At 38.9% G+C, this 16734-nt stretch overlaps 1 protein-coding gene across 2 annotated transcripts in view; it reads right to left on the bottom strand.

Moving 5' to 3' along the window:
- jade2 (jade family PHD finger 2) overlaps positions 1 to 16734 on the bottom strand; it is a 144950-nt gene that overhangs the window by 105762 nt on the left and 22454 nt on the right. For both annotated transcript variants that reach the window (XM_086176881.1, XM_086176882.1), the window contains exons 2-3: positions 1975 to 2038; positions 158 to 243 (exon numbers count right to left, since the gene is read on the bottom strand). In XM_086176881.1, coding sequence (XP_086033007.1) covers positions 158 to 243; positions 1975 to 2038 — 150 coding nt within the window. The remainder of the gene's footprint in view (positions 1 to 157; positions 244 to 1974; positions 2039 to 16734) is intronic.

Below are 16734 nucleotides of genomic sequence, written 5' to 3' on the forward strand. Positions count from 1 at the left end.
AGAGCCCAATAACCAAAGAGTGTCGATCAACCAAACCACCAAGCAAAATATTAAGCATCAAGTTTGTGAACTGAAGAAAGTTAATGACGATGACTTCATTTAATTTATGTGTCCTGTAAATGGATGAGATATTGGACAAGGTAAAACACAAAATTACCTCTGATGGTTTCTTGTGCTGGTGACGGATCAATGTACTGCTGGTCCCCATATTCTTTGCTGACTTGGGCCATGATGTCACCTGACCTGCAGAAATAAAATTTCAATATAATTTACACAAACTTCTAAATTACTAACACACCAAATGTGCGATATGGTCAAGAACATAGAGGAAAATGTGTAAAACATTATTTTATATTTGTGATAGTGAAGTTCATCTTTAAATATGAAAGCTTCCATAGAGTTAGAAAAAAAAAGACCAGGTGTCTGGTGGTACACTCAAGTCAAATACAAATCTAGTTTAAACACTAGAAAGCAATTATTTTTCCAAAACCGAAAATAAAAACCTCATGAACTGCCAGTGAATCAGTAATTTAAAAAAGCTGTGAATCCAAAGCTTTTAAATTGGTATGGAGTGGAGAAAAACAAAATTTGTTTCAACATATGTGAAACTTACTAAATGTACTGAAAATATCTGATATATATATATATATATATATATATATATATATATATTGAGCTAAGTATGGATTTAGAAAAAACAAGCTGTTAATACTTTCACAAACCCAAAAGAACACAGAGCAGAGTCTCCAACTCTTCTGCCAGACCTGCCTTACTCCAGCGTCCTACTGCCTTTCCTGCTTCATTTGCTTTCTGCTACCGAGAACTATTCATCTGGTGCTGGATCTACAGTGTTCTGAAGTCACTCTGTTGGCACTGAGTCTTTGTGTTGCATTTGGATCGATACCCCCACCTGTCACAGACCAAACTTTACCTGATGAAATACAACTTGGTGGGCGGCATTAGATTCAACTAAGGATTACATCGCAACACGTTTACTTCAAAAAGTCTGAATTTAAAAATAATGATCACATGTGAGAGTTTGACCAAACTCCAAGTGAAAACACCAAGTGACCAAATGAAACACAAATAACACCGGAGCCATTAGCTCAATGTTACCAGTCTTGTTTCATGATCAGAGACAGACCCGAAACGAAGTGCGACAAATACAAATACAAAAAGTGCAGTTTGTATATGCAAAGTAAGGTCTATGGTTTGACTACAAAGTTTTAATGCAATATCACCGTAAAGTCTATAAATTATTCTTGCCTGTTTTCATCTTAAGGTTTAATGGGAAAATGCAGCTGGTAGCTATCCTACACAGGGGTGATTGTACACCATGAATGCTGTATCAAAGAAAGAGTAATGCTGTGGAGGCATGGGGGAGCCTTCAAACACATGCACAGCTCATTTATGTAGAATGGTAAATACACATACACGTCTCTTTCTGTTGACTGAAATTGGACGTGGAACTCGGAACTTGGAACCAAACTGAAATGATTTCTGAACTCTGCACTGTCCTCCAGTGAAGCCCTAACTTAAAAACCATGGCAAAGTAAAGTATGCATGGGAAATATGCTGGCGGTGACACTTTGCAACGCAAAGTATATACAATACATACCTTTTTACATATGTAATGTGAGCAGAAATTAGCCTTAAAAGTTAAACACATACATGTATCCATCACAAAGAAAAAGCGAAAGCGATTAAGAGATTTGAGTTGTTGTAATTCATACATAATAGCTACATGGCTGTTTGTGCCATCAGTTAATGAAGAATTGTGATCAGAGCTGAAGGGTATGACAGTGATATATGCCAGGAGAATTTTTGGAGGAATGTGGGTCTATCATACTTCATGGTTATTAATGTCAAACACACACACACACACACACACACACACACACACACACACACACACACACACACACACACACACACACACACACACACACACACACTCCTCAATTTGTATCTTACTGTCAGTGGTGTCAGAGTCATTGCTGCTCGTAGAGTATTTTCTCCTCTTCTTCTCACTCTCCATCTGTAGAGTGGGGGGGTGAGAGAGGAAGACAGAAAAATACAAGTAAGAAAACATTTATCATGAAAAAAGAACAATAAAAATACTTAAGAGTTGATACATATTGTATAAATGATTCAATTTTTTCAAATCCTCAAGCAGTCAGTGAGCCATATTTGAAACGGATGTATTATTACTCTTTCAAACTTATAAAGGATTTCACAATTCAGTTGTTGCTTCTGCACATGCAGTCACAGCCCATCCATAATTTTAGACATTCATTTCTACATATATATTTCACAAAACTGCAGATCTACACAGTTTTATACAACGAAATTAAAAAGCAAATTCAATAAAAACTTTGTTTGAAAATAACAGCTACTGTATGTATATGAAAATTATTTAGGGACAGGTGAAAGTCAGAGGAACAGAGGAAGGTCACTGGAGGAAGGACTATGAAAAAGATCACAAATAAATAAAAGTTATCATAAAAATGGGGAAGTGCATCGTATAATTCTGTCATAGCAACTGAACTTGTTCATTGCCCTGAAGATATTTCACCTCTCATCTGAGGGTCTACTTTAGCTGCATCATTAGTTGCTCGGATTAAATTGAATGAAGAGTTATTTGTCAAAATCTTTAGATGGAACACATGGTACTGACAGACAGAACTCACACACTGGGGTGTTTAACACATTCATCTATTAAATGAACATCAAAACAGTATTGTACCCATTTTCAAAAACACTCCCGCCGGAGAAAAATATGTGGTTTTCCATCAAATATTGCTGTGAAAATATGACCACAGTCATAGTGGACTTCTAAAAAAGTTAAAGCAGTGCATTAAGGCAGCAGTTCAGTCCACGGCTGAACTGTAGTACGAGTTATTGCTTGTGCCTATTCCCTTTTACATGGGACTCTTCCTGTAACTCAGCCTTCCCACCATTACTGTAAACTTAAACGGCCTGAAATGTTCTATCATTTTTTTTCTCCTCTTTTCTTCCCCTATCTAGTATCAAAAAGGACTGTGAATCTGTAGGCCACAAGGTTAAGAACGTGATTGACTTTCTTAGCTACACTCATAAGTCTATCCATCTACTTTTTTGGCTCTGTCTAGGACCCCCTTACTCATCTGCCTTTGACAGTATTTACATACATTCTTGAATTTTAATGTTTCCTGTCTACTCAGAGCATAAAGTGAAAGTTTAGGAATAGGTCTGAGGAGATAATTCCTTACATTACACTTTAAAGTACATGATTTTTTTGAACTCTGCATGGAGGAACCTTAAGCAAAACATTTTGGCACATGAGAGAAATTGTGATTGAAATTTGCTCCAGTGTTCAAACTGTTTAGCTGCTACTTGTGACTACTCCTCTGCCAGGTTATTTTTCCCATGAAAAGGGGAGATTTTCCACTGAAATAATATTTTTTGGCTTGTTGCAATTAATAAAGATGTATTCAATTACCTTTGAATTACAGCATCTCTGAGATTAAACTTCTCTACTCATCAGATTACTTTATCAGTATGAGCCACAATAAAGTCCTATTTTTATTACTAAGTGATGCAATACCTAATATGATACATTCTGATACCTTCCCTTATCTAATGAAAAGTAATTTGTCACCGAAAATGAGGCTAGTCTTTAATGGACATGTTACTGGCAAATGACAAAATATGTAAACATAAGGTGATTACCCAACTCTTCTTCACCTATTCCTCTGATAAGCACAATTACAGAATTGAATAGAATAGTAAAGATAAGAATACAATGTGCTGTAACCTTCCCAAAATGGGGAAATTTCAATTTGCACAGTAGAAAGTGGACAGTGCAGTAAAGGTAGTTCAGTTATAAATGTTTTAAGTTAAAAACAGTAGCATGCAAAGTGTCAGAAAAAAATAAACACTTGTGCAAAAAAATAGAATAAAAGATTGGCTTTAAAATAAAAGATTATGCTTGATTTTTTTCCCAACAACTGCTTTGCAACTTTTTGATCTGTCAGAGAGGCAGAGAAAACTGCACTACCTGTGGGTTTGATGGATAGACAAGATAGATAGACAGATGGCTGGTTGAATAGATAGACAGACAGAAAACATGCACCAAGATGTGTGAGTGGAACTGTTACCATTTCACTAATAAAGTAATCCTTACATTATAAATATTCATTTATCAGTCAGTAAGAATGGACCACATCATGATTTACCATGGTGGTAAAGGTGTCGACATAAAAAAAATCTTTGAAGCTACGACTGCTTTGAAAAAACTGGAAAACTTACAGTAAGCAAGCAATTCATTCTCAGATGACAATGCAAAACATTATGCTGTTCTAATGAGAGAATTGCTATAAGGTTTGTGTTACTCTGTTTTCAATATAACATAAGAATTCAACACAAATAAGAGCAATGGAGCAGTATTTTAAATACTGGTCCAATTGCAAACCGTATAGACTGGTTTTCAATTATGTAGCAAACATGCAAGTCTTTCAGTCAAAGAGACATGTCTCTTTATAGGGGATTTTTCTCACACTGCACTTCCAATAACACTGATATAACAGTGAGTATATGGTTAGATGCTGACATTTAGTATTCATTTTGGTTTGTGAAGAGCTCTTTCCTGGTTAACTGCAAAACCAGAAACTGCCCCTGTTTTGTAAAGACAGCCCCTTGTGAGTTCTCCCTATAATTTTTGCTTTATGTTACAGCTGCAGATGGGGACCTGATTCAAGTGCAAATTCTTGGTTCTTCTGTTAGTATCAGCATAACAAAATCTGTGGACAAATCCTAGATGTAAAAAAAAAGACATTTTACACATAACTGTTTTGATGATGTTGAAGACCAAACTATTTCCTCCATTGTGTCTTGCAGACTTGTCTCTCTGACCCATCATTGTTGTGTATGTTTCTCCATTTTATTTGTTGGGAAACTCCTTATTAAACTTTTTATGAAGCAGTTCGATTCGTAGATGTGCAATAATCTGTTAAGATCATGGATTTTGACATCTTATTTCAGTGAAAAACTGCTGTCTCTCAAAACTGAGGGGATTGACTGTAACAGGAAAGAATCTCCTTAAAATCCTTCTGTTTTCTAATTTGAAGGACGAATATCAGATATATTTCACCTCCGGCAATGAGAGAAAACACTTCTTTTTTTTTTTTTTTTTTTTTTCAAATATTTCTATGTCACAAACAACATTTTCTTTAAATGATGGTACCCTGAAAAGCTAGCACATCATTGCCTATTTTTATCTCTAGCCCTGGTGTTATATTTATTGTCACAGTAACACAACATCAATTCTACTATGGCTCCTTTACAAATATTTAAAGCTGACTGGTTAAACTGCCCTTCAGTTTCAGAGCCCCATGAGGGCGTCTGCACCAGTAGTCACAACAAAAAATCTGTTTCAACCAGTCCAGTTCCATAACTCAGCTGCATTTCGTATAGCAATTTCTGGGCCTCTACTATCATACCTGACCCTTAAGAGAATACTGGTTGTGATTAGATAAATATTTGCCAAAGGAGTTGAAATCATTATTAATGGTAAGGAGTCAGACAGATCATCTGTTTGAAATCAATCTTCAATCTAATTTTGCTGATGACCAAGCTACTCTTTCTCTTCAAATTAGCACTAATAAATAATAAACAACTAAATAGATAGGTATATACTGTATCTGTTACTGCTATTGGTGAAGGTCATCACAAGTTTTTTGACAAGATGCTGGTTATAGTTCAAGTCTATCATCAAGATACAGCAGATAAATTGCATTTTATAATAAAATTGTTGATCGGTTAATAATACAGATAACAATTCTGTAATGGGATTGAACTGAACATTTTACGTCTCGTATAAAAAGGCAAATCTGACTTTTATCGCTTTTTAACATGCTTCGTCAATAATTGTCATGTCATGCACACATATAAGGGATTAGAAGGTTGTTATTTTCTCTCCCAGTATGTCAAGAACAGGAAAACAATGGCTGGGGGGGCTATGCTAATTTCTCATAGTGTAAGGATTTTGGTAATCTTACAATTTGCTTGAGATACAACTGTCTAAATTTGCACTGTCAAAGTTTAGGCAGAATAATAGCTTGCACTCCCTTCACAACACAGTTCCAACCACTTGGAAAAGTGTGATTAATTCTGAAAATACTGGAAAACTTGTGACAAATAGTGTCATGCTCATTAAAATAAAACTTTTGGCTTGTTAAAATACTTGAGTGGTTGGGACCTGTGGTGCAAGTGTGATGTTTGTTTGATAACATTGGAATATACCGTAGTGCATAGCTGTTAGACAGTGAGGGCCAGAGATTCCTGAAAAAGATGTGGCAACAGTGGCTGAGTGTAAAATAGATGCAGGGAATTCCTGTATCTACCCACTAATAGTCTGCAATACACTGAAAGACACACGCACAGATATTTTGTAGCATTTGCTATGATTGGTCATTTTTGTAAATCTAATGCAGCCTCAGGGCAGCACAGGCCAATGTCTCCCTGAGCCAGTCCCAAGCCCAGATAATTGCAGAAAGTTGCGTCAGGAAGGTCATCCAGCATAAAACTTTTGCAAAAACCAAAAATGCAAATCACACCTAGTAATCTCATACAGGATCAGTAGAGGCCCAGGTTAACAACGACCACCATTGGTACTGATGACCTACAGGGTACTAGTGGAAATTGGGCTACTGTGGGTCAAAGAAGGAGAGGAGGAAGGCGTGTCCAGAAGCAGAGAGAAGAGGAAAGGCAAGAGCCTGGGACTGAGAGTAGGGACTTTGAATATTGAGACTATGATAGGAAATGGTAGAGTTGGTTGACAAAATGCAGAGAAGGAAGGTGGATAAACTGTGTGTCCAGGAGACCAAGTGGAAAGGTAGTGAGCCAAGAAGCTTAGGAGTAAGCTTTAAGTTGTACTATCATGGTACTGACAGGGAGAGAAATGGAGTCAGTTATCTTGAAGGAGTAGTGAGTTAGGAATGTTCTGGACGTGAAAAGAATGTCAGATAAACTAATGGCCCTGAAACTGGAAACTGAAGGTGTGATGCTCAATGTTGTTAGTGGTTATGTCCCGCAGGTGGGATTTTGAGGAGAAGGAGAAGCTCTGGAATGAGCAGAATATCCCCAGAGATGAGAGAGTGGTAATTGGTGCAGACTTCAATGGGCATGTTGGTGAAAGCAATAGCGATGAGCAGATTTGGTATAGAGGATAGGAACGCAGACAGACAGATGGTGGTACACCTTGCAGAAAGGATGGAAATAGCTGTAGGTAAGACTTTTTTCCAGAAAAGACAGGAACATAGGGTAACTTATAAGAGCGGAGGTAGGAGCACGCAGGTAGACTACATCTTGTGTAGACGAGGTAACCTGAAAGAGATCAGTGACTGCAAAGTAGTTGTCGGTGAGAGTGTAGCCAGACAGCATAGGATGGTGGTTTGTAGAATGATTCTGGTGACAAGGAAGATCAAGAAGACAGAAGCAGAGCAGAGGACAAAATGGTGGAAGCTGAAAAGAGAAGAGTGTTGTATGGTTTTCAGGGAGGAGTTGAGAAAGGCTCTGGGTTGTCAGAGAGAGCTTCCAGATGACTGACAACTACAACTAATGTTATCCTTCAGTGTGTTGGGTCTTTACATTCTTTGTGGATCTAATCTATTCATCTATTTCGTGGCTCATCTTCAGAGAAACCAGTTTCAGGAGGGGCACAAGCTACTGTTCGCCACTTGAGCTGTTTCTAAGCCTGGATGAATGCAAAGGGTTGTGTCAAGAAGCTGAGGCCATTTGAGGTTTGCAGCACAATCCTAACCACTATTACACCATCATTGAGAACATAATGACCTTCTCTTTCACCTGCTGGTCCATTGCCTCACCCAACACGACAGGAATTGCCTGGAGTGCACCACCTTGGTCTGTTCCAAATAATTGGCCAAACCCTCAGACCTCTCTACCGCTTCCATGACAGCCAAATTTTAGAGATAGCCAAAAGATCTTCGCAGATCAGTCCCACATCTTACACCTGGCCTGTGAGTGGCTCCCCTCAGATCGCAGACTCCACTGCCCTGCCTGCAAAACCCAGAGAAAAAGGGCGACTGTTGTCCACAGAGCTGTTCAACTCCACAATTCCCAGCAACCCTTACCTCATCACCATACCAGCCACCGAGTGTAATGCCGCTCATGATATATCTATTATATGAATGCAGAGCACAGCGTACTTCACAGTCTCTTACCAATGAAACAGTTAGCACAATTCTGTACAGTAATTTATTATACCTATATTATATATATTCACACATATATTTAGCAATGTTTACAATTTCATACTGCTACACCTTGTGCCTCCCAATTGTCCCTCGTGGACAAATAAAGTTTTTTCTGATTCTAATTCTGATTCCAAAGAAGAGCATACAATGTAAAACATGTGCCAAGCTAATGGGGATGTAACTTCCTGTTTTAACCCAGTGCTGATAACGTAGTGGAAATAGAAATACAGTGGGTCAAAGAAGGAGAGGAGAAAGCTATAACCGTAAGCACAGAAAGAAGAGGAAAGGCAGGAGGCTAAGACAGAGTAAGGACTTTGAATGCTGGGACGGTGACAGGAAACACAAGAGTTGGCTGACAAAATGTAGGGAAGGAAAGTGGACATACTGTATCTAGGAAACCAGGTGGTAACATCTAGAACAGGGGTGTCAAAGTCCTTTTAGCTCAGGGACAACACGGGGGAAAATCTATTCTAAGGTGGGACGAATTGGTAAAATCATGAACTACTGTTACATACCTATTGTTCGATACATTCCTCAAACCTGGTATTTTTTAGCTTTGCATGTCGGATTAAACCTGTTTACAGTCCTAATCCGGCCCATGGGCCTTGAGTTTGACACCCCTAATCTAGCAGCTTAGAGCAGGATTTAAGTTGTTCTATCACGGTATTGATAGGAAGATAGGAATTATCTTAGCGGAGTTTGTTAGGAATGTTCTGGAGGTAAAAAGAGTGTCACATGGACAGATGAGTCAGAAGCTACAAGTTGAAGGTGTGATGTTTAATGGTCCTTGTGGTTATATCACACATGAAGGTTATAGGAATATCCCCCAAGGTGAGAGAGTGGTAATTGGAGCAGACTTCAACGGATAAGTCGATGCAGATAACAGAGGTGAGGAAGAAGTGATGGGCAGATTTGGTATGCAGAATAAGAATGCAGAGGGACAGAGGGGAAATAATAAATTTCAGGGTTGATGAATCAGGGAATCAGGAGTACAAGAGGTGAAAATTGTGGACCATGGAGGAGCAGAAATTAGTAAAGGTGAACAGAGGGGGCACTGAAAAGAATGAAAGTTGGAAAGGAAGTTGGTCCTGATGATATACCTGTGCGGGTATGGACATGTCTAGAAGAGGCAGCAGTAGCGTTTTTGATTAGATAATTCAACAGGATCTTAGAATCTGAGAGGATGCCTGAAGAATGGAGAAGTGTGCTGGTGCCCAATTTGTTTGCTAAGATCAAGGGAGATGTGCAGAATTGCGGAAACTATAGAAAAAAGTAGTTGAGCCAAAAAGAAGTTTTGGGAAAGAGTAACGGCATCTAGACTAAGGGAAGAGATGAGCGACTGTATGGTTTTATGCCAAGAAAGAGTACTACATATGCAGAATTTGCTTTGAGAATGTTGCTCGAGAAGTACAAACAAGGTCTCTAGATGTGCATTGTGACTTTGTAGATCTAGAAAACGCATATGGCAGGGTGCTGAGAGAGGAACTGTCATGCTGTCTATGGAGGTCTCAAGTGACAGAAAACTATGTTCGAGTGGTACAGAACATTTATAAGAGATATGAGACAGTTGTGAAGAGTGTCATAAGTGTGACAGGGGAGTTAATAGTGGAGCTGGGACTGCATCAGGGGTCAGCTCTGAGCCTCTACTGGTTTACTATGGTGATGGACATGCTGAGCGACAAGGTTAGAAAGGACAATGAGGTTTGCAGCTGACACTGTGATCTGTAATTTGAGCAGGGAGCAGGTGGAGGAACATCGAGAGGTTGTGGTCTGATGGATCGGATGAAGGCAGATGATTTGCAGTAGTGAGCCGTGAAGGGAACGACCGAAAGACACCTCGGATTTTATGGAAGTTGAAAAGGAAAATAGGCATCTGGCTCTGTTATTCATCCTAAAAAGTTTCACAGTTTGGAGAATGCCAAGGATCCCAACTTATCAGGGTCATTCCTAGTTTCCCTTTTGCTTGAGCAACAGGCTCTGTACTCTTGTGGTTTTGTGATTTACAACTAATTGCTTAATTTTATTCTGTGGTATAATTGGCTCTTCCAATATCTTTTTCTTTGGTCTTGTTGAGCCCTGAAACATTATCCCCTGATGACTGTTTTCCCCACAAAACTATTCACCAGATTTACTTCCCCATTATAATTTGTGTCACAATATTCTTTTCTGCTCTGTTTCAACCCTTGACCTATGTTCTAATGGTAAGGAAATAATTGGTTTTCAGAATCTGAAAATGTTTTCTTTGCCTAAATCTATATTTGGGATGATAGGGGCATGGTGACTTATCATTTGTGGTTTGTCCACAGCTTCATTTATGTAATGTTTTGAAATCAAGCAGAAGTCAATCCTCTTGTCACTTGTGACATAAGGGAAAAAGGTGGCGTCTTTAATTTTCAGACCGTATACTTCCATGTGTACTTAAGTTTTATTTCTCAGATTCCTTTTTTTCCTGCTGTCTTTTCAATTTATAATTTATGTTTTTTACTATTGCATTGCAGGTTGTGGAGAAACATAATTTCAATCCTCTGTATGTGGGAAACATATGGTACTATCTGAAATTAATACATGTACTTTGAAATTTTCAAGCACTTTACTATTGCTAGTTTTGCTTCCTCTCTCAGCTGGTCTTTTATCTTAACATCCACCCAGAACAGTGTTATAATCTCCTATTATTACTATAATTCCTTTAGCATTACCTGCAACAAAATTTGCAGCTTCCTTGAAGAAATTCTGATCATATTAGTTTGGGGCATATACATTCATAACACAACCCCAATTCTAGAGAAATGTAAATAAAAACAGAAAACCGTGATTTGCAAAGATCATAAACATACATCTTATTCCCAACAGAACTCAAACAACGTATCAGATGTTAAAATTAAATAATTAAGGCAGGATTGTTGGCCCATTCTTGTCTGACCCAGGATTGTAGCTGTTACTAGTGTACCAGTGCTGAGTCTTGGTTGACAGATATTTTGTTTTATGATGTACCAAATACTTTCTATGGGTGAAAGGTCTTGACTGCAGGGAAGACCATTCCATTACTGGTCTCGTCTCCTGTTAAGCCATGTTGTTGCAGTATGTGGTTTAGCATGATGGGAGCAGAGATTTCTTTAAACCCATCACTTTACCTCCCAGCACTGATGTGGGAGGTCCAGATGTGTAGGCTGTCCTTGCCATATGCACCAATGCAACCTCATACCATTTGATATGCAGGCCTCTGAACTGACAAGCTGGATAGTCCCTCTCCTTTTTAGTCCTTAGAACACGGAATTTCCAAAAAAGAATTTCACCTTTTCATTCATCTAACCACTGAAGAGTTTTCTGGTTAGCCTCAGACTGTTTTAAATGAGCTTTTGCCTGTAGACAGCTGTGTTTTTGGATTGTGTTCACATATGGCTTCCTATTTGCATGATACAGTTTTAACTTGTATTTGTGGATTGCACTGAGATCTGTGTTCACAAACAGCGATTTCCTAAAACGTTTTCCTGAAGCCCATTCAGAGTCATAAGCATCGAGTTTTGACATTTGGCTTTGTCCCTTAAGCAGAGACTCTTCCTGACTCTGAATCTTTTGATGATACTATACACTGCAGATGGTGGAATCTTCAAAGCTCTTTCCCAATTTTACATGAAAAAACATTTTACTGAAACTATTCCACGCAGATTGGTGGACCGCTGTCTATATTTACATCTGTGAGGCTCTGCCTTGCTGAATTGCTCCTTTTATTCCTAGTCATGCTACTGACCTGTTCCAAGTTAACCTAATTTGTTAGTCACATGTTTCTCCAGTTGTTTTTTGATTTGAGCCAATTACTTTCTAGCAAAGCAGCAACATATTTATAGCGGCAAAATTTTTTTGCCATCAAATTCAAAATGAGCTAAAACTTTTCATGAAATGGTAAACGTTTCAATTTTCACATCTGATACATTGCTTATGCTCTACTGAAAAATTGGTATATGAGATTTGCAAAGACATTGTATTCTGACTGTACTTGCATTTTATACATAATCCGAATTTTTTTCATATTGAACGTTAGAGCTCTTTCCAAGTCTCTTATCAACTATCATTACAAACTCTATAGTTTACACTGCCTCTGAAGAGATTCATACCCTTTGGATGTTTCAACCTTCTAGTGCCTTTATAAATGAAATCATGGTCAATAAAGTTTGGCCTTTTTGACAAAAAATTTCAAAAATTCTTTAACATTGAAAAGGAAAGAGTTTTACAAAATAATTGTGATTCAAATTATATCAAGTAATCTAGATTATTGCATACATTTGCCAATTCAAGTCAGCATTTAACAGGTGTGCCTTTGGCTGTGATCACAGATTCTGTGAGTATATTTCTCAATCAGACTGGCACATCTGCGATTTTCCTTCAATTTTCCTTGTAAAGCAGCTCAAGCTCTGTCAGGTTGCTCAGGGATTGGGTGTGAACCTCTTCAAGTCCAGCCACAAGTTCTCAATTGGATCAAGATCTTGGACTTGACTTGGTGCCTCATCAGTCATCTTCGTGCTCGCCGGCCAGCTAAGGGACATTTAGACAAATACTACTCACTGATGGATTTAAATTAATTCTGTGGGATGCCCAGTAAATTGGAAGTCTTCCACTTTTCAACAATCTTGAATTGCTTGGAGTGTTCTTTTGTCTTCATGTTGGAATTGTAGTAGGGATAATGATAAACCAGGGACTGGACCTCCCAGGCCCATGTCATTATATAGTGCAATCACTTGAAACACGTCAACTGCACTCAGGTCATCTCCATTTCGCTACTTGGGACACTGCTGGCATCAGCTAGCTGGATCTATGTCAGATTAGGTCAGTTACTTTAACAGGGGTGAATATTTCCACAAATGGTTATTTTGCACTATGTATTTTGAATGCACTTTATAGACTGGACTCCAATAGACTGGAGTGGTCTACGAACTCAGAAATCATCTACAAGAAGGGCCTGAGCTGGCTTTACTCCCTGAGGAGGTTTGGGTCTTTTAATGTAGATGAAAGGATGAAAGGATTCTCCAGATGTTTTGTCAGTCTGTTGTTGTGAGCACCATCTTCTTTGCTGTGGTTTGCTCAGGTACAGGCATGTACTCATGTTAGGTCAAGGTATGTAATCCTGTACCAAATAAGCTGGTCAAATAAGCAGGGTCTGTTCTTAGCTTTAAGCTTATCTCCCTGGAGGAGGTGGCCGGGGACAAAACTAGCAAAACTACTGGCAATCATTGACAAAACCTGGACACTGGACAATATTAAGAGCAGCTTCAGCAACAGACTTATAGGACCCTGTTGCCTAAAGGAACATTACAGGAGATCTTTTCTGCCTGGTGCCATCAGACTCCTTATTAAATCTGCTTTTGCCAGACCTGTGGTCACTGAACTGGACTAAAAAGCATTTATATGTTGCACTCCAGCTGTGGTGTCATTCAACCTGACTTTGAAACACTTGTTAAAGACCAACAGAGACTAGATGTATCTCACTAAAAGAAAAAAAACCTGAACCCTGAAAACAGCAACAAATAAGATTGGTAGACCACAAATGTAAGCATGCAAAGGTATTATACCAACAAGCAGTGAACTGGGACACTCGCTTTCACAGTTTGTTGACAAATATCAAATAAGTAGAAGTAGAAGGAGAAGAAAGAGAATATTGATGTTTTCAAAGCTGAGAACATTCTCTTTCCAGCAATATATGAAACTTAAAATGGTATTTGGGGTTTATATGAAAATAATAGAGCAAGTCATAAATGGTAAAAATGGTCACATTCTGTTCAACATTGTTCTGGAAAATTTGTTTGAACAAATGTTAGGTAACCTCTTATGTCATTTCTTAATCATAACATTGAAAAGTTGCAGCTTGACAAAATAATGCCATGTACTGCCTTTTATAAAGACATACAATTGCTTTCATATAGAATTGAGTTCAGCCAACCGGCCCAGTCCTTCAAAATAGTTAGTTTCTCATGTGGCTCCATGGGAAAAATAATTGCCCACCCTTGACTTAGAGGGTTGGGCACCACATTCCCCCATGGGTGAGAAGGTCTTCAATCTGTATTCCAGCCAGATTTTCAGGGGGCAAGGAATGAAGGTTTTCATTTTTTATTCTCTTTGAGCTCTTATTACTTTCAGCACCTGCCTGCATTTCAGTTGCACCTCTGATGTGTTGTCCTTGACGAGCATTGCTCAGCTGCAATATTTTCTTCCGTGCATGTTTTGTTGGCATCTGTTTAATCTCATTTATATTCCTTTGAAGCACTTTACTTTTCTTGTCTGCTTGTTTCTTTTTAAGAACAAACAATATGTCAAACTTGTGTAGAGCTAAAAGAGGGTTTAGCTCATTTTCAAGCACTTTCTCTCCAGCAGTGACAAAATCAGGCTGCTATCCCTTCTGTAGCATCACCAGAAGTCATTCCAATTTTTTTCAAATTACAATAATCCATTTTACATCAAAGTGCTGTATAAACAAGAAAAATTAAGAGCAGGACATAAGTTTGCCTATCATTTTTCATAACAGTACATTCCCCCAACCAAATGCTATGCCATTTGCTACCGAACGTTTGCTAGTAGAATACAGAGTATATCTGCTCTGGGTATTGAAAATTCAGTTCTGTAATGGATTTGTAAAACTTGAAATAGGCCATGAAAACACTCTGCGGGTGGCCTTGCCATTGAAAAGAGGACATAAAAAATCGGAGCAATTCCAGCTCAGTTTCTGATTCCAGCTTATACTCTGGGGGAGCAGTTTGAAATTAAGTTGTTGATTTGGTTTGTTTTGTTTTCTGGAAAAGGTGGGTGGGTCGACACTAACAGCAGCATCTTGCTGCAGATGCATCCAGAAACAAGCAACTCATTCTGTCTGTGAAGGTTCTCAGTCATCCAGTGCATAAAACAATAGAAAAGAAAATACCTTTTATCATCCTACAGTGAGGAATTTTCAATGATCTAAAAAATTATCAAATGTGTAATGTTAATTTATACACCAGGGGTTTGCAAAGTAAATGAAGGGGAGCATAACATCAGCGAACATCAAAGGAGATTCATCAACATATTTTGAGAACCTCAAAAATAAGGAAATAAGAAAACCTTGTTAACATTTACAATTGTTTTTTTCTTTCTACCCATCCTGTAAACACATTTTTTAATGACTCAGCTCAACATTAAAGCATCTTTGCTAATCCAATTTACACTTTCTTGTCAAACGATTTCACACTAAAGTCTCTGCGTTCTTCCATAAAACTCTTATCAGCAAAACCATACAATAGAGTGCATACCAGCAGTCAGACTCTTTTCCTAACCAGAAAAACCTTTATACAAAACACGTGCAGCTATGCCTTGTTGTCACGGCCTCAGCATCGTCTATAAAATGCTCTTAGGGATAATATCAAGCAAATTTCCTCACCATATTTGCTTAATCTTACTTCAATGTCCAATGTGCATCTTTGGTATCCACAGGTGGTTAATACAGGGTTGCAGTGCAGAGATTTCCAGATGATATACAAATCCCCCATAGCATTAAAATGACTATCAAAAACTTCTAGATTCCAAGTCACCAAACCACTCTTTTGTCCATTATTTCAAATTATTAAATTTACACCTCACAATGTAAATAAAAGAAAACCCTCAGCTCAAACATAAATTCAAACCCACCAAAAACTTATCTAAAGCAGCCAGATGTAAAACTCATGATGTAACCAGATGGTGTAAATTGAATGCAGACTCAAATGACGAGACAATAAGTTTCCATACAATACACAATCAAACTGTGATAAGATTCATGAAATGCATATTTGGAAAGCAAGGTCTTCAGGCAGCAATCCATCCATCCATCCATCCATCTTCCAACACTTATACAGAGTTGGGTTGCAGGGGCAGCTGCCAGACCAGTAATGCCCAGACCTCCATCTCCCCTGCCACTTGGTCCAGCTCTTCAGGGGGGACCCCAAGGCATTCCCGGGCCAGCCAAGAGACAGGCTGTCCAGCATGTCCTGGGTCTTCCCTGCGGCCTCCTTCCAGATGGAAAAACCTCCCCCGGGAGGCATCCAGGAGGCATCCTGACCAAATGCCCTAACCTCCTCTGGCGCAGTGACTTGCCCTTCTCACCTGATCGCTGAGGGAGAGTCCAGCCACCCAACAGAGAAAACTCATTTCAGCTGCTTGTATTCCCAATCTCGTTCTTTCGGTCACTACCCACAGCTCATAGGTAAGGGTAGGAACGTAAATTGGCCATTAAATAGAGAGCTTTGCCTTCTGGCTCAGCTCCCTCTTCATCATGACAGGCCAGAACAGAGTCTGCATCACTACAGAGACTGCACTGATCCGCCTGTCGATCTCCCGCCCCATCCTTTCCTCACGTGTGAACAAGACCCCAAGATACTTGGACTCTTCCACTTGGGATATGGTCTCGGATTTGGAGGTGCTGATCCTCATCCTGGCCGCTTCACACTCAGCTGCAAACCACTCCAGTCAGAGCTGGAGATCA

This window comes from Fistularia commersonii, chromosome 29 (genome assembly GCF_037954325.1).
Source record: "Fistularia commersonii isolate RoL2024-O1a breed Wild chromosome 29, RoL_Fcom_v1.0, whole genome shotgun sequence".
NCBI lineage: Eukaryota > Metazoa > Chordata > Actinopteri > Syngnathiformes > Fistulariidae > Fistularia > Fistularia commersonii.